Source organism: Schistocerca gregaria, chromosome 1 (genome assembly GCF_023897955.1).
Source record: "Schistocerca gregaria isolate iqSchGreg1 chromosome 1, iqSchGreg1.2, whole genome shotgun sequence".
Taxonomy (NCBI): Eukaryota; Metazoa; Arthropoda; class Insecta; order Orthoptera; family Acrididae; genus Schistocerca; species Schistocerca gregaria.
In genome coordinates, this window is record NC_064920.1 from 158,989,497 (window position 1) to 159,008,243 (window position 18,747).

Here is an 18,747-nt window from a genome sequence, read left to right on the forward strand (position 1 = left end):
TTGCTCAAGCGGAACAGTCGCCACATGACCAGTTTTGCCGAAGAAACAGGCGACCATTTGCTTCGAAGTGCTTCTTCCACGAACAACTTTCGTTGGATTTGGCTCGTCTTGGAAGACCCACACGGTCGATTGCTGTTTTGTTTCGGGCTCATACGCATAGATCCATGATTCGTCACCTGTGACGATCTTATAAACGTCTTTTGAAGCACCGCGATCGTATTTTTTCAGCATTTCTTTACACCAATCCACACGAGCTTTCTTTTGAGCGATTGTCAAATTGTGCGGGATCCAACGAGAACAAACCTTTTTTACGGCCAGGTGTTCATGCAATATCGAATGTATGCTGGTGGGAGAAATGCCTAGGCATGCCTCTATCTCACGGTATGTCACATGACGGTCTTGCATTATCAGTTCACGTACGGCATCGATGTTTTCTGGCACAACGGCTGTTTTTGGACGACCTTCACGGAATTCGTCTTTGAGCGAGCGTCGGCCACGATTGAATTCGTTGTACCAGTTTTTCACAGTGCTATAGGATGGTGCTTCGTCGCCATACAAAGATTTAAGTTCATCGATGCACTCTTGTCGTGATAATCCACGTCGAAAGTTGTGAAAAATGATCGCACGAAAATGTTCACGAGTTAATTCCATTTTTGTGCCAAATTGATTTCTTCAAGTCCCTGTAAAAGAAAAAAAAATTTTCGTAAGTCAAAACGTTCTGAGTACATTTATGCTAAAAAATGTCAAACTTTCCAATGGAAATGTCAGATTGCACCTGGCAACACTTAGTGTAAAGTGTTGCCTAGGCCAGAAATATATATAGCAGCCCTCGTAGCATCTCAAAAGGGCCGTAATGATCGTAAATTTTAATACTGAACAGTTTTTAAGTGACATTTCTCATTACTTGGTAAAGTAAAGGCACTATCCGTCACATTACTAATTGGCTTTCTTAAAAGTTGGCAAATCTGTAGACGTTCACTTGCATACATATAGTCTGGCTTTACTACTGTATTGTAAAGCCGCGGTTTTGCATTTTTTAGACAGGCATTTAAAAAGTCTACGGTTGTACCATGAGCCCTTCAATTTTATGTAATCTTTCCTCTATAGCTGGTTTTCGCAAACAATTTCCTTGAATTATCTCGCTAAGATATTTAAACTTTTTAACGTTCATTTTGGTCAATATGTTTTCCAAAATTTTGGTGCATTTTTAATATTTATAAAAAGTATGTGTTTCCTGGCTATTTCTTCTAAAAGATTGTGTTACAGCAGATATCACATTTTCAAAAAGTATAGAAAGTCATTTGCAAACGTGAGATTATTCAGTATTTTTTTCTTCCCAATTTTATTGGAGAAATATTGTATTCTTTCAGGTTTTCATTCTAAATTCACTATTTTTCGTACAACACCATTAAAAATAGTTGATAGACCATCGCGTTTTCACACACCTGTGTGTATTTCGAAGAGCTGAGATATTTCTCCCATAAATTTCAGTGTAGATACTTTGTCTGTAAGTGTTTCACGAATTAGATTTGCTAATTTAGACCTTACACCAAAATTAGGATTATTTTATCTGTAGTTTACCTGCCAACTTCAATGAAACGGCACGCAAAAGTCTCGAATCGTATTTTTAATCTAAAACGACCTTCATATTCATCTAAATGACCGTACGCTGTTTTTTCTACACTGGTTAGTAAAACCTTGCAAAATGTTTTGCATGCAACTAGTAGCAAGTAAATGCCTCTGCAGTTGTCATCTTCAGATCATCTTTCTTGTGTAATGGATGTGTTAAGGCTACCTTCCACACTCTTGGGTTTATCTGTTTTAGAGATTTCATTAAAAGATTTTAGCTCATTTTTTACTATTTGTATTAGATACTGTGAAAAAATTCATTTTTAATAGTCTTCTTCACTAGTTTTACTTTTCTTAGAGTTGTCATTACTTCAATTTCTGTGTTAGTTGGAAGTAAATCTTAAAAAGATTTTCATGAGTGAGAAATCTAGCTTTATGGGATGGTTCTGGACAATTAAGAAGCCGATCAAAATATTTCAAAAGTTTTTTTGCAATTTTCAGTGTCGCTTCTGCCAAGTTTGCCATTTTCATTTATATAACGCACTCTTTGTGTTTGGTATTCGTTCAGTCTGCCCTAAGTTTCCTTATTTGAAAACCTTTGTTCTTGAAATTATCCGTACTATTTCTTTTCTTGCTGTTTAAATTGACCTTAGTTTCAAACTTTTCTTGAGCATTTCTACTTTTTCCTTATTTTCGCCATCATCGTTAAAGCTTCTTTTCTTATCTCATTCCACCATGTTTTAATTTTATTTTGGATTGAGCAAGTGTTTTCTGCACAGCGTCATTAATTATTTTAGATAACAGATTGTCAAATTTGAGCTATTTCAATTTCGTCTTGATATTTCAAATTGATTCTTTTGCTATAGTAAGTCTGGTTTCATTTTATTAGGTTTATGATATTTGTTTTACTAGGCAGTAGTATAAACTTAATTTTAGAGGGGTAGTGATCAGAATCAAATTCAACATTCTTTTTTACTTTCACATTCATAATTTGCGTAGTTGTTTTCTGAGAAACCGCAATATGATCTACATGAAATTTTCCCAATATCTGGTCTAGAGATAACCATATTTGGGCTTTTCTTGAAGAAAGTACATGTTAATTTCAGGTAGGATTTTTGACATAGACTGATCAGTCTCATGCCATTTATTTGAGCTCTTTTGGGGACTGAGTAACGCAGTACTGCGTTTCTATTTTTTTTTCTCTGGGCAGTATCATTTTCATATTAGGTATTTTAAATATGTTTCTAAAAGATTCCAAAATCCAATTTTTTTTCAGATTTTCCCTGTTGTCCTCATTTATCGCCCCAGGACCATTACCAAATATGTATTTTTTGTTTTTGCATTTATTTGATAGGGCTGATGATCGTTCTGAGACAAATGTAAATTTTGTTACGTACCCTATTGTATTTTTGTGAACGTAGAAAGCAGTACGCAGTAAAGGCATCCCTCTCATAATTCTAATCGGTGATTTGCCTTTAAAGATAGTCACGTTTTTTTCAGGGAATGTGGCTTTTAGAGTTCGTAAAATTTCTCTTAAAAATATTTCTATTTCTTTCTGTTCACTGGTTTTGACGGAAGAATTTAAAGTTTCAAAAAAGAATAGCATTTCTTAGCTAATGAATTACTCTTCGTTTAAAATTTATGGACTGAGAGGCCGCAGCAGATACGTAAGATCATTCCCTTACGTTTCGTCTCCGCCTGTGGGAGATATATTTATATATAAATATTTTTTCACACCCATTCACCGATGGAACGCAAGAAGAATAGAAACTGTTTTGTGTGCGTATGCGTATCGCGCAGTTCAATTTAGATGTAGCATTTGTACATATTTGAATTTCTTAGAAAAGAAGCTGCTTAACAAATGAAATTCTACATAGATAACAGCATTAATGAGAACAAACATTGGTTGTGGGCGACAATTCCAGTAAACTGAAAATTTTTGTAGGAAAAATTAGTTTTGATCGATCATTGCAAAGCCGCAGGAATATTCTCACGTCATTCAGCTACAGTTTTCATTTGATAGTCACACTGAAAAATAAAAAAATTAAAAAAATCCAGAAATACAGTAAGTATGAATATACCTGCGATTGTATAGGCGTAGGAATGAAGGCACTACAGTCATCAAATATCCTTTTTCTTTTTCCTTTTTCGTGGGCATTTCATTGTTCATGGGGTGACTTGGCACAGTGGTTAAGAGACAGAATTACTGTCTATGGACTTGCTCACTTCCCTGTGAAAAGTGCATACAACAATATAAACAATAAAGGATTAGTTGCTGAGTAACGTAAACGTTAGCTTTATATCTCATAACTCCAAACTCAAGTATTAAGTAAATCCACTGGTTGTCCACTACTAGTTTGTCTAAATCGTACTCTTTAGCATACTTGCGTACGTTAAACTGCTGCGGACAAAAAATGTCACATGTATTTTTTCAGGGCAGACGAGTAATGTGGCCTGGTCCGCACCACATCACGCATGTGATTGTTCACTTGTCAGTAGTACCCTACTTCCTGTAAATAAGCGGTATCGCCGAATCTCAAACTTCAGAGGATACATTCCCCTGTAACCAAGTAAGCGGCGAGTCGTTCTTTCGGTGGCTTTTAGGGTGATTTTCTGTAGCCAGTCATGTACCAGACTTTTTATCAGTGCGTACCACTTTTGACATTTTCAGAAATTTGGGCGTATTACTGTAGCTGGTTCACTAGTTAACAAACCCTTGGGGGGGCGGAAGATCGGAACTACTGCCGCAAGATGAAGGAACGTTACGGGGGCAATAATTTTTCACAGTCTTGCTCAGTGCTGACTACTCGTACATGGTATCTGCGTCGTGCAGGTCAACTACTATGTGTACGTACATTATAAAGTTTCATGGAAGCACCTTTCTTTTGCAGGGTCGTTCGTATGTACATGTAATACTTAATTGTATGAAATTAAATTACGCCGGTTCTGTTACAAATATTCAGTGAGTAAGCGAGGAATTACATTTAAAATTCTGTCAGAAAAGTTCCAGTACAATTTAAAAAAATGTACCTACCAAGTAACGATCCCAGCTCCTATTGAAGTAGTCCCATTGCCAATGTTTCTGAAGGTCTTGGGAGCAAGCAGGGAAATTTCCAACTGCAATACTTCGAAGCTACTTTGTCACAGGGCGTTGGATACCTGCGATATCGTCTTTTGACTCCCAGAAATAAGAAAAAATCGCAAGGCGAGACGTTGGGCGAGTATGTCGGATGGCAGTAACAGACTGTTTGGACACTCGTTAACAGATAAAGAGGTATGGGGTCTTCCATTGTCACGCAGGAAGAACCAGTCCTGAGAATGCCAGAAAAGGTCTTGAAACGTTGCGATAAGCAGCTTAAAACCACTATCAGGTATAAGTCACACTATCAATTTGAACGTAACGTCCTGATTATGGTAGTCAGTAATCAGATAGTTGTAATAAGCACACTCCGATAACAGGCGCAATCTTTCTTTGTATCACTATGCAATTGAACTTAACGCTGCAATAACAGGTATAAACCGTTCACTGCATGATTAAGATTTCAGTGCCACATATTGGTACACCACATAATTTGGTAGCAGTTACAAAGCGCCACGAAAACTTCCAAATAACCTCCGACAAGCTCCGATCAAAATATCGCTTACGTCAAAACAAGATGAATCATTCCCGCCCAAGACAGTGAGGACTAACGATGAATGGTAAGGGCGGTACAGTCCAACCTTCTCGTGACCTGCGTACTGTCAGGAACAAACATTCTGTGCTAAATCTTTCAAAAAAATTACAGATGTCGCTTTTATCCTTATCTCTGTCATTTTACTGTAAAAATAAACTAATGTAGGAGAATAATTTTCTTTTATCAGAATTTCTTTTTTCCTCTTGTACGTGTATCATCTGATATGTCCTTGCGTACCACTGCCTAGGAACCTCCGATCTTGGGGTTCGCAGAGATAAAGCTCTTATCCGTTGTGTGGCGAAACTGGCAAGGTAAATGAGTTGTAAGCTGCTCCAAGAAAGCGTATCTACACTATCCTTTATGTGCACACTATAAGGTTATAGAAGCCTCAATACAAATAATGCGAAACCATTAGTAGACTAGCAAATATGAGAACATAGTACATCGAATCTAAGTCTGTGCCAGGATTAATAGAGGAAATGGAGGAGATCCAATCCGTTTCGGATCCCAGGCTGACGAGCAGAATTCAAGTATTGGTCGTACGATTGTTTTGTAAACTACCTCCTTTATGGGAGGATTCTTCCAATGAATCTCATTATTACATATGCCTAACCAGCGATTAGTTTTATGCGATCATTTCACTTTAAATCGCACGTGTGTATATATCTAGATGATTTATGGTGTGAATGCTTCCATTGATTGTTTCGCATTTGATTGTTCTCTGAATGCTTTCATTGATTGTTATGCAATCGTGTTATCATAAAATAGCGAGTCTTTCTTCCTGTTTATCCGAAGTATGTTTCATTTGTTTATGTTAAGGGTCAATTGCCAATCCCTCCACCATGTGCCTATCGTCTGCAGGTCTTCCTGTATTTCGCTACTATTTTCTAGCGTTGCTCTGTACACATAGTTATCACGCGTGTAGCCCGTAGGCGCTACAGTCTGGAACCGCGCGACCGCTACGGTCGCAGGTTCGAATCCTGCCTCGGGCATGGATGTGTATGATGTCCTTAGGTTAGTTAGGTTTAAGTAGTTCTAAATTCTAGGGGACTGATCACCTCAGAAGTTAAGTCCAATAGTGCTCAGAGCCATCTGAACCATTTGAACTAAAGTGATTGAGAATAAGTAATCAGTGATTTGAAGAAAAATTTAATTATTTCATGAGCAAGTGCCGCTAGCTACGTAAACGAAGTGCCAAAGTTCATATCTTCAAAGCGTAGGTATTTTGTGCATAGGTGCATCAGGGTGATAGTTAAGTCAAAAAAAGTCCTTCAAATCAAGTAGTAAATATAGGTCATTTAGAGAACAGAAAAGACAAGGAAGATAAATGATGTGTTAGAAGGATCATGCTTTTTGAACAAAACTTGAAAATTTTTAAAAAAGTTTTGGGAAAAAATAAGCGACCAAATGTGTAGTGAAATGAGTTTTCTGAGCGTAAGAAATAAAATCGGTTAGATACACATTTGACAATCCTTCGAATGAGGCTTGAAATGGTTTACAGCACATAAGCTACTAATTGAGACTTTGAAGTTTAGTGTTTGACTTAGAAAGCTAACATTTTAAAGATTGCTAGAGGATATTTGTTTGGTGGATTAAAATTTTAGTGTGTCTGTGGGTAAGCAGACCGTGTGGCCTGCCGTTACGTGGCGTCGACGCATTTCTGTCATATCTTATCGAAGGTCTAAAAAAAGTTCCAACAGTTTTCCAGCCGCAAACACTTTTCTTTTTCGGTAGACATTCCAGTATCAAGAAAAGAGAATGCGCATTCGCAATCGGCATATCATTTCCTGTAGATGATTTCGAGCATCACGTCAAATGTTTCTCTAATGTTTCGTAACTTTCAAACAGATGATTTCGCGATACATTCGACTGTGTGTGTGTGTGTGTGTGTGTGTGTGTGTCTTTTTCCAAATTAAAGTGTGAAAAATGCAATTGCCAGGGATGCACCTATGTTAGTTGACACAGTGACCAGGAATGCAGATACATTTAGTGATAGCAGACTTGGTTTTACTGTTATAAATCTCATACAGCCCGAAACATTTAGACTTTCAAGGATGGCGAAGGCGCAACAGTTTCCGCCAGTGCGCAGAACAAGAGTTGCCTGCGCTGTCTTAAAACATGCTGTAAACAGACCCAGTATCAGCGAGGATGTTCCACCTACATTGTTCAGTCTCAAAGTGCCACCTGATCTGGCATGCTGTACTGCTGCCGCAGTCCAACAGGAAATTAAACTATATCGCATTTCGCTTACGATTAGAATATTACTCCCCCCTGCGGGTTCGGGGGTTAGAATAGACCCGCGATATTCCTGTCTGTCGTAAGAGGCGACTAAAAGGAGTCCCTCCCCCTCAAGGGGGTAGTTAGCGCCTGCGCCCGGAGACGGACGGATTCACGACCTATATTTGCGTTCATTTTGGTTTCTCACTTCTTCTGGTCTCTTCCTTCCTTTGGTTGGTTTCTTTTTTTGTTTTTCTCCATCTCACTGTCTCTTACTCTTCTCCTTGCCTTCTTCTCCTTGTCTTCTCCTCCTTCTCTGGTCTCCGCTTCGGCGTTTGAGACAATCTGTCCTTTCTTTCCCTCTCTCCTTTCTTTTTCTTCTTCTTCTTCTTCTTCCTTCCTTCCTCCCTGTGCGTGCCTGAAGGCCGACCCACGCGTTCGCACGCGTAGCCGGTGACGGGGTAACGCGTAATTCGCCGCCCTGGGTAGACAAGCAAGGCACGCACGTACCCCCTGGTAAAGGCCAGGCCCAGGGAGGTGTGATTGCCTGATCTGACACCTTCCGACCATGCCGATTGGTCCCTCCGTCCGTTTCTCCGTAGGTGTGACCTGAGGTGTGAACAATCACCTAAGGCGGGAGTGCCCTCTGAGAGGGTCCCCACAAGGAAGGAGCGCGCCATCGGAGACGCTGGCAATCATGGGGGATTCCTCCGCAATGTACTTCTCTTCTTCTTCTTGTTCTTCTCTCTCGACTTCTGCCCACAAACGGAAACTTGACCAGCCACCAGTGACAAAAGTACTACCGCCTGCTCCACAGTCCCTCGTAGTTTCTCGATCTGAGGACGGAAAGGATTTTTCCTCTGTCAAACCTTTCGTTATCCAGAAGGGCGTAGATGCCATAGCCGGATCTGTCAAGTCTTGTACCAGGTTGCGTAATGGTACCTTGTTCCTAGAAACTGAGAGCGCCTTTCAGGCACAAAAACTGCTTCGGGCCACACTCTTGTACACGTTCCCTGTCCGGGTGGAGGCTCACCGCACTTTGAATTCGTCTCGTGGAGTGGTCTATACTAGATCACTCGACGGATTGACTGACGAGGAGATTCAGTCTTTCCTCGCTGAGCAGGGCGTGACGGCTGTCCATAGGGTCATGAAAAAGGTCAACAATGACCTTGTACCGACCCGGACACTTTTCTTGACCTTTGACAGTGTTCAGCTGCCGTCACGCATCAGGGCGGGCTACGAGGTTATCTCTGTTCGCCCCTATGTCCCGACACCTACGCGCTGCTACCAGTGTCAGCGTTTCAATCACATTCGCCATTCTTGTTCCAATGCGGCTACATGTGTGACTTGTGGCAGGGCTGCCCATGAGGGTGACTGTCCACCTCCGTCTCCTCGTTGTGTGAAGTGTCGCGGTGACCTAGCAGCGTCCTCCCGCGACTGTCCCGTCTACAAGGAAGAACGCTGTATCAAAGAAATTCGGGTCAAAGAGAAAGTCTCCACCTCGGCTGCTTGCAAGCTATTCGCTAGCAGGAAGCCCACGTTGCTCCCAGCGGGGAAGTACAGTACTGTCCTCGCCTCTCCTCGGACTACCAGGGAGGTGGCGACGCAGACATGCGATCTGACCTTCAGCACTACGGTCGTCCGTTCGGCCAGTGCTAAGATCGCCCGGTCGACGTCTCCTCTTCCTCCCGTCGCCCCTCCGACACAAGCACTTTTACCAGCTTCTGCCAGGACGAAGACCCAGAAGTTAGGAAGCACGGGCCTTCAAGAAAGAACCGTCTCGTGCAGACCTTCTACGTACCTCGAACCCTCAGCCATCGACCACTCCTTCCACAAAACGGCCTTCCAAGAAGGCTCATAGGAAGCACAGTTCTCCTTCCCCGCCACGGCGCATTTCTCCTCCTGCGCCCCCCAGCGGTTGCCGCCCCAGGCCGTCATCCGTTTCGCCTGGCCGCACCGCTGGTAGCCGAACATCTGGCCGTTCACCAGTGGAGGAAGCTCCACCTTCTGGGCATCTTCACAAGATGGCCGATGAACCTATAGAACTAATGGACGATGACTGTCCGCCTCCTGCTAGCGGCGGCAGTGCTCGCTCGAACCCAGGCCCTCAGCGGCCTGCTAGATGACCCCTTCTTGCATCTTCTTCTTCTCACAATGGCACTTATTCACTGGAATATTCGCAGCATTCGTTCCAACCGAGAGGACTTGAAATTGCTGCTCCGCTCGCACCGTCCTCTCGTCGTAGCCCTCCAGGAAACGAAGCTACGCCCATGCGATCAAATTGCCTTGGCACACTACACCTCTGAGCGTTTTGACTTACCCCCTGTGGCAGGTATTCCAGCTCATGGAGGGGTTATGTTGCTGGTCCGGGATGATATCTACTATGATCCCATCATATTGCACACCGGACTGCAGGCAGTTGCCGTCCGCATTACTCTCCCCAATTTTACATTTTCCATCTGTACCGTTTACACTCCATCGTCGTCTGACGTTACCAGGGCAGACATGCTGCAAATTATTGCTCAGCTCCCTACACCATTTTTGTTAACTGGAGACTTCAAGTGCTCACCATCCTCTGTGGGGCTCTCTAGCATCCTGTCCGAGGGGCTCCCTGTTAGCAGACGTTTTCAACCAGCTCAATCTAGTCTGCCTTGATACTGGCGCCCCTACTTTCCTTTCAGACACCTCTCACACCTATTCCCATTTCGACCTCTCTGTCTGTACTACCCAACTTGCACGCCGGTTTGTGTGTTATGCGCTTTCTGATACATATTCGAGCGACCACTTTCCGTGTGTTATCCATCTCCTGCATCATACCCCCTCTCCGTGCTCAACTAGTTGGAACATCTCCAAAGCAGACTGGGGGTCTTCACTTCCAGGGCGACCTTTCAGGATCAAACCTTCTCAAGCTGCGATAGTCAGGCCGCACACCTCACGGAAGTCATTCTCACTGCTGCTGAATATTCCATCCCTCACACTACTTCTTCTCCACGCCGCGTTCCGGTACCCTGGTGGACCGCAGCATGTAGAGACGCCTTACGTGCTCGTCGACGTGCTTTACGCACCTTTAAAGGCCACCCTACAGTGGCGAATTGTATCACTTACAAAAGATTACGTGCGCAATGTCGTCGTATTTTTAAAGAAAGCAAGAAAGCCAGCTGGGCTGCTTTCACAAGCACCTTCAACAGTTTTACTTCTTCTTCTGTTGTATGGGGTAGCCTGCGCCGGCTATCTGGCACTAAGGTCCACTCACCAGTTTCTGGCTTGACGGTCGCGAATGACGTCCTTGTGGCCCCTGAGGATGTCTCCAATGCCTTCGGCCGCTTTTTCGCAGAGGTTTCGAGCTCCACCCATTACCCCCCTGCCTTCCTCCCCCGAAAGCAGGCAGAGGAGGCTCGGCCACCTAATTTCCACTCCTCGAATTGTGAAAACTACAATGCCCCATTCACCATGCGGGAACTCGAAAATGCACTTGCCCGGTCACGGTCCTCCGCTCCGGGACCTGATTCTATTCATATTCAGATGCTGAAGAATCTTTCTCCTGCGGGTAAAGGTTTCCTTCTTCGTACTTACAATCGCATCTGGATTGAGGGGTTCCCGCATGCTGGCGCGAGTCTATTGTTGTACCGATTCCTAAGCCGGGGAAGGACAAGCACTTGCCTTCCAGTTATCGACCCATCTCGCTTACCAGCTGTGTCTGTAAGGTGATGGAGTGAATGGTTAACTCTCGTTTGGTTTGGCTGCTCGAATCTCTACGCCTACTTACCAATGTACAATGTGGATTTCGTAGGTGCCGCTCTGCTGTTGACCATCTGGTTACTTTGTCGACCTTCATTATGAATAACTTCTTGCGGAAGCGCCCGACCGCGGCTGTGTTCTTTGATTTGGAGAAGGCTTACGACACATGTTGGAGGGCGGGAATTCTCCGCACCATGCATACATAGGGCTTTCGTGGTCGCCTCCCTCTTTTTATTCGTTCTTTTTTAATGGATCGACAGTTCAGGGTACATGTGGGTTCTGTCCTGCCAGAAACCTTTCGCCAGGAGAATGGGGTGCCACAGGGCTCCGTTTTGAGCGTCGCTCTCTTCGCCATAGCGATCAATCCAATAATGGATTGCCTCCCAGATGATGTATCAGGCTCCCTTTTCGTGGACGATTTTACCATCTATTGCAGCGCGCAGCGTACATGTTTCCTGGAGCGCTCTCTTCAGCGTTCTCTTGACCGTCTTTACTCCTGGAGTGTCGCCAATGGCTTCCGTTTTTCTGCCGAGAAAACGGTCTGTATTAACTTCTGGCGCTACAAAGTGTTTCTCCCACCGTCCTTACGACTCGGCCCCGTTGCTCTCCCATTCGTGGAGACAACAAAATTTTTAGGTCTTACATTTGACAGGAAACTTAGTTGGTCTCCACATGTCATATTTGGCTGCCCATTGTACCCGTTCTCTAAATGTCCTCCGTGTTCTCAGTGGCACGTCGTGGGGAGCGGATCTAACCGTCCTACTTCGCCTGTATCGGTCGATCGTCCGCTCCAAGCTGGATTATGGGTGCTTTGTATACTCCTCTGCACGGCCGTCCATCTTACGCCGCCTCAACTCCATACAACATCTGGGTTTACGGCTTGCGATCGGAGCGTTTTATACTAGTCCCGTCGAGAATCTTCATGCTGAAGCCGGTGAATTGCCACTCACCTACCGGCGCGATATGCTGCTTTGTCGTTACGCCTGTCGGCTTCTGTCAATGCCCGACCACCCATCGTATCGTTCCTTTTTTGACGATTCTCTCGGCCGTCAATACGGGTTGTATGTCTCTGCCCTGCTACCCCCTGGAGTTTGCTTTCGTCGCCTCCTTCAACACCTTGATTTTTCGCTCCCTGCAACCTTTAGAGTGGGCGAGAGCCACACGCCACCTTGGCTCCAGGCTCAGGTTCGCGTTCACCTTGACCTCCGCTCGCTCCCAAAGGAGGTTACCCCCGGTTCAGTATACCACTCCCGTTTTGTCGAACTTCGTTCGAAGTTCATTAATATGACCTTCATTTATACGGATGGCTCTAAGACCAATGACGGGGTCGGGTGTTATTTTATTGTCGGTGCACAAAGTTTCAAATACCGGCTACATGGCCACTGTTCGGTCTTCACAGCTGAGCTTTTTGCCCTCTATCAGGCTGTTCTTTACGTCTGCCGCCACCGACATTCTGCTTATGTCATCTGCTCCGATTCTCTGAGCGCCATCCAGAGCCTCAGTGATCCGTATCCGGTTCACCCTTTCGTGCACCGGATCCAACGCTCTCTTCAGCAGCTGGTGGACGACGGGTCTCCAGTTAGCTTTATGTGGGTTCCTGGCCATGTCGGTATCCCTGGGAACGAAGCTGCAGATGCCGCGGCCAAGGCTGCGGTCCTCCAGCCTCGGACGGCTTCTTGTTGTGTCCCTTCATCAGATTGTAGCACGATCATTTGTCGGCGCATTTTATCGCTGTGGCATGCCGATTGGACTGCACTTAGGGACAACAGGCTTCGGGCCTTGAAACCTCTTCCCGTAGCTTGGACGTCCTCCTCACGTCCTTCTCGGCGGGAGGAGGTCGTTTTGGCCCGGCTACGAATTGGACACTGCCAGTTCAGCCATCGCCATCTGCTGACGGCAGCGCCGGCGCCGTTCTGTCCATGTGGGCAATTGCTGACGGTCCGCCACATTTTAACTTCCTGTCCGGATTTTACTACGCTGCGTCATGGTCTTGGCCTGCCATGTACTCTGGATGCCATTTTAGCGGATGACCCAGGAGCTGCTGCTCGCGTTCTTCGTTTTATCAACTTGACACACCTGTCTAAGGACGTTTGATTATGCTGTAGTTTTTTAATCCTATGCCTGTTATACGTCTTTTATAGTGTTGTCCCTTATATAATTACTTTCCCTGTATTGTGTGTGGTTTGTTACATTTGCTTTCTTGGGATCGGTATGCCGGTCTTCAGTAATGAAAGAAAACTAGGTATTATTTAATTTCCGACGCATGTCGAAGAAATGCAACCACCGCTGTAACACGACGCTGAACGCTACTCTCTTACCGTTGTCAGCAGCACAAGTCTTACGGAAACGGGAAGCTGCGCACGCTGGAAGCGTCGGCGTACAACACAACTAGCAGTGGAAACAAAATTGCTGTTCTGGCTGCTGTAGGGTATAATCCTGAGGTGTATGTACGACAAATCGCCCGCAATTACGGAATAGGCTGTGGTAGTGTGTGGATAACATTGCACATGCGTACGTTTACAACTGTTTCGTCTCGCTCGCTCGTTCGATCCCTCCCTCCCTCCCAGAACTGTACGGGAATAACTTTGAATCTCGCATTGAATTCTGTCGATTTGCACCTAAGGGGTTGCAAGGTAATCGTGAATTCCTAAGTGACAGGTTGTTTATGGATGAAGCGTCATTCACAAATCGTGGTGACGTGAATCTGCGGCACATACGACTTTGGCGTGTCAATGCTGGGTGCGGTATCATTGGTAGCCGTACTGTTGCTCCCTGTTTTTATCAGGGAATATTAAACATGCAGCAGTATGCACCCATTACTTAAGACACTTTAGCCTCTCTTATGGAGAACGTGGAATTGGAAAACCGTCCATCAATGTGGTTCCAGTATGATCTGTGCCCCGCACACTACGCACGTGTTTCCAGGGAAGTTGTGAATGTAATGTTTTCATATAGGTGGATGGGACGAGAAGGTCCTGTGTTCTTGACAGCCCGGTGACCCGACTTGACACCATTGAGAATCTGGTCACATAAGTCCAGGGAGGTGTCAGGACCGAGCGTCGGGAGAGTGACGCCTGTGCTCCAACCCTTTCCTCTTGGAACCACATATAACTGAGGTTCGTCCGCGTTTCTGTAGTTCCTTGTAAATACGTTAGCAAATTTAGGACTTACAGCACTTGTTTCGGAGGAATAAGCAAGGTAGACAAAAGAAGAAATATGTAGATCCACAGTACCCTTAAAACAAGGCTTCTACAGGGAGAGTTCGAACAGTTTGCTCATCTCATGGGCGAGACAAAGTTTTATGAATATTTTAAGATGACACAGCAAAACTTCGCCAACTTAAAAAAAAAAAAAACTAGAACCAAAATTGAGAAAAACGACACATTCTAGAGGCTATCAATTTCACTGAGAGGACACTTGACCCCTTTTTTCCTTTATTTTAGGTATATTAAAAAAACAATAAACAGAAGGTACAGAAAAAAGTTTGGGATATCACTTCTGTTTTATTCTTTTAGTGATTGAAAGATAAATGCATAATTCAGTAAAAAGTAAACTTTAGTTTCTACAATCCTAAGAACAACACATCATATACATTTCTTGGAGTTGCGTGTATCGAGTAACGTTCGTAACAGCAAATCTCTCAGATGATTGTGTTGTTAATCCTTTTACAAGAGAGATTTTTCCGTCGAACGAAAGTTATTTTGTACCGAAGCGTGTAATGCGTAGGGAGTAATGGGGCGGCGTTGCGATATGTTTTAGGCAGATCCGCCTGACTAAAGACCCCATGGTGCTGGCTGACGTGCCGTTCTGCGCGGCGGGCGGTGCGGGTCCGCCGCTCGTCGTGAACGGGTACCACGGAGGCGGCAGCGGTGCCGGTGCCGGCGCGGGCGCGGGCAGTGCGTCACTGGCGTCGCAGGGCAAGTCGGAGGAGCAGTGCTGCGCCCGCGTGAGGCCGCTGGCGCGCCAGCCGCAGCTGCCGAAGCGCAAGCTGCTGCACGTGCAGGGCCTGCACGCGGCCAGCAAGCGCGCCTCGCGGCCCGCCACGGTGCGCTGCGCCTGCCGCCCGCCTGCCACGGTGTGCGCGCTCTGCACCGGCCGGCCGGACCCCACGCAGCCACGGCCGCTGCACGCCCACCTTCCGGCCGCCGAGCGCGCCGCCGCACTCGACCCCGCCTTCCACCCCGTGCTGTCCATGCCGCAGGGTGAGTATGTCTCTGACTCGGCGGGCTCGGGGAATTTCTGGCCACAAAGCTGCATCATTCGTGGCCGAAACAAGTTTGCAGTTACGAGGGGAGCACGTCGTGGCCGGACGTGGGGAAAAAACTGACAGAGTAAAAACCAAGTAAACGTAGCGTGCTCTAATGGCAGCAGCTTCCATCCTATCACGCATAGGTAACTGCAGGCACTTCATAAGACATTTCTCTTTAACCCACAACTTTCCCCTCTGTGAAAGAAAGCCACTAGAATTGGTGGCCTAGCATGATCAAGACAGTACGATTAGTGACACTTTAAGGTGTGCGCTCGTCGAAACGATGAGACTTACTGTAGGCGCTTTGAATTGAGGCGATATTGTTCCCAATATAAAATATTGTTCCGAATTCCACGGAGCAGCCATTCTTACTCCACAGATTCCGAACTGTGTAACTTCCTAGGAATTAAACTTAATATTTTAGTTGTACGTATTTTTTTTACTTTTGATTCAAACATATTATCTTAAGATCCTATACACAATACCCAATCGAGCCTCTTCGGTTTCTCTGCTCCACCAAATTAAACCTGAAGAGGGAAGTATTAAATTACAGGAAAGTCATTTGTCCTATGTTCAAGAAGCCATTGGATAGTAGCATCACCAAATGTATCTGTTAAACAGCTTATGGGAACACTTGTAGCAGAGAGTTTAATTTTGGTAATCTGAACAGGAACACCAGGACAAGCATTTCTCCAAAGTCAAAAGCAATCTACACGTAACAGGAAAGTCCGCATCTGTCGAGGACACTGTCTTGCAATCCACAGTGCCATCTCAAAAGGTTGGATGATGTCTAATAGATGTTTGCAGCCAGTGATGATGAATCAAACTGTTGAAGAGTGACTATCAGAGCTCGCAGGTGTTCATAGTTCAGTCTAATAAGTTGTGTGTCTCGCCAGTGCAAACCACGTGAGGTGGTGTAGCTCGATTATTGAAAAACCACTTTTTATATATAGCTCAAATAATACTGGACAGATCATGCAGCAATTTTAGTAGATTAGATCATTTCAAATTATTCTACCATACAGAACACTTTTTGTTCGACTCACATCTTTTGTAATGTTTCAGAAGGTATTCAGTAATACACTGCTTCCTGTAGTTGGTGACACATTAAATAACTGTATCCCTATGAATGTGTAACTGTTTTCGTTTTTTGAGCTTGTAACTGGTATATCAATCGTCTGCCTTTGATGTGTGTCATACTGGTGCATAGACTTATGCAATTCATGGCTGTCTTTGTTTTCCTTGAAATGAAATGCACCAAGCAAATGAAAATAAAAGAGGATGCAGTCGTCAGTATTTTGAGCAACTTAAAAGTAGTGTGCATATAAGTGGTTACTTAGTCCAACAGTGTAGCTAATGGCCTCTTCGTCAGATAAAAATTATTTTCGCCCATGAGGAATTGCACCATTGGAGCACTGCATTCTCTCTCTCTCTCTCTCTCTCTCTCTCTCTCTCTCTCTCTGTGTGTGTGTGTGTGTGTGTGTGTGTGTGTGTGTGTGTGTGTGTGTGTGAGAGAGAGAGAGAGAGAGAGAAAATAAAATTTTAGCAGTAGCTTTGAGTCCAACAAATCACGAGTTAACTTAGCAGATAGGTGACTAGGGCCAATTTTGTGGATAGAGTTGTTGTCAGTTTCCCAAGCTAATTTTGGATCAAGATGAATTCCAAATGCTTAACTGAGGCAACACAGTTATTCTTGTTACATTGCCTGAAAAGAATATTTGCAGTTTTAGAGGGGCTAATTTACAAATAATTTACTCTCAGCCACAATGCTGGATATTATAATTTTGCACTCTTCTGCCCGAGTGTGTCGGAGTTGCTGTCAACTATAATAAAGGTGGTGTCATCTGTCATATGGACTTATTAAAATACCATCATATTGGGTAAATCATTTACATAAATTATGAAAAGCAAAGTTCCAAGTACGAAACCTTGTGGGATACCTCGTGTGACACACAGAGTGTCTGTTTTGTTTTTGTTAAAAATGTACAATTTGCTTTCGTTCACCCAGATAACATGTAATCAGAGATAGCACTTCGCCTTCAAAACCATAAAAGTAAAGCTTTTTTTAACCCTTTATTTGAGCTAATATTAAAAACTAAAATCTAGGTTCAATATTTTTATTTTATTGTCAATGAGCTATTACTGAAAGGATAGCAAATTATTATATTTCAAAAACTGATGGTCATTAAATGCATAAAATGCTCAGAAGACTAGCAGGATTATATAGGTGAAACACATTAAGGGACTGAAGTCCCAAAAGAATCATACTAATTGTGTCATTGCTTGTGGTGATACAAAAGCAGTCCTTTTTTCATCAATACACAAAAAACTGTTACACTCCGAGCACTTTGAATAGGCGTGTAGATTTCAATTTGTAGATGAGCAGCAAAGTTCACATCGGCCTTTTGAACTGACAAATGTTGCCCAGTGCGATCCTGTATTTTCAAGTCATTTGGTACTGAAAATGCTGAAGCTTGATCATTTTTGGGCATATACCTGAATGCAGACTAAAAGGTGGTATGGTTGTGGAGTGCAATACAGGCTGGATATTTTCCTTTTTGTACTCCTCTTCTTACTCATTTGCATTTACTGCAGATTCTGCAATGTTTTGTGAAGTACTAACACACACCGAAGATTTTCTGCCTTACTATTATTGATCAAATTACTAATCATAATTTCGTTTTTGCTGTAATTAATATGTTCAAATGGTGTATCAGTATCATCTGGAAAATTTACAAAATGTCTGAAAGCAGGAAAAGCTATAACCATCAAGGAAAAGCCACCAAAAATTAGTCTAACCTCAAAATTATAAAGCCAGTGCACTGGACTTGACAAGACTGCTAAGTCCCAGTCACATTTTACATTATAATTCAATATTAAAAGGGTACTGTATAGATATTTTATCAAAAATAAAATTAGTGTGTATAAAGGTAGCTAAATGAATTACTACTTATCTCAGTCCATATATAAACATTAATTTTATTTATGTAACTTTATTGAGTTATTTCACACTCCAAGCAGGCATTTGCAATACAGCTGTTTACATTTCGGGCTGAGGTATAGGTTCCCGAATGGTGTTTGGGCTGTGCATAAATCTAGTGTAGGAAGCAGAAACTGTATGGAATGCGATGTCTGTCCCCAGAGGTGTCATGGGTTGTCGTGTCACATAGTTCCACACAAAATCTGCCAGGTCTCCTTAGTTCCTCCAGTAAATAGATGGTTTATATAATTCTATGGCTGACAAACTAGTAAATTGCATTTGGGTCAACGAGTGTGGCATTTATGGAAGTTTGCATGTAG

General features: G+C 43.9%; 1 protein-coding gene across 6 annotated transcripts in view; it reads left to right on the forward strand.

Moving 5' to 3' along the window:
• LOC126335338 (KAT8 regulatory NSL complex subunit 1) overlaps positions 1 to 18,747 on the forward strand; it is a 344,378-nt gene that overhangs the window by 270,092 nt on the left and 55,539 nt on the right. For all 6 annotated transcript variants that reach the window (XM_049998554.1, XM_049998520.1, XM_049998511.1 and 3 more), the window contains one exon: positions 14,958 to 15,400. In XM_049998554.1, the coding sequence (XP_049854511.1) occupies positions 14,958 to 15,400 (443 nt within the window). The remainder of the gene's footprint in view (positions 1 to 14,957; positions 15,401 to 18,747) is intronic.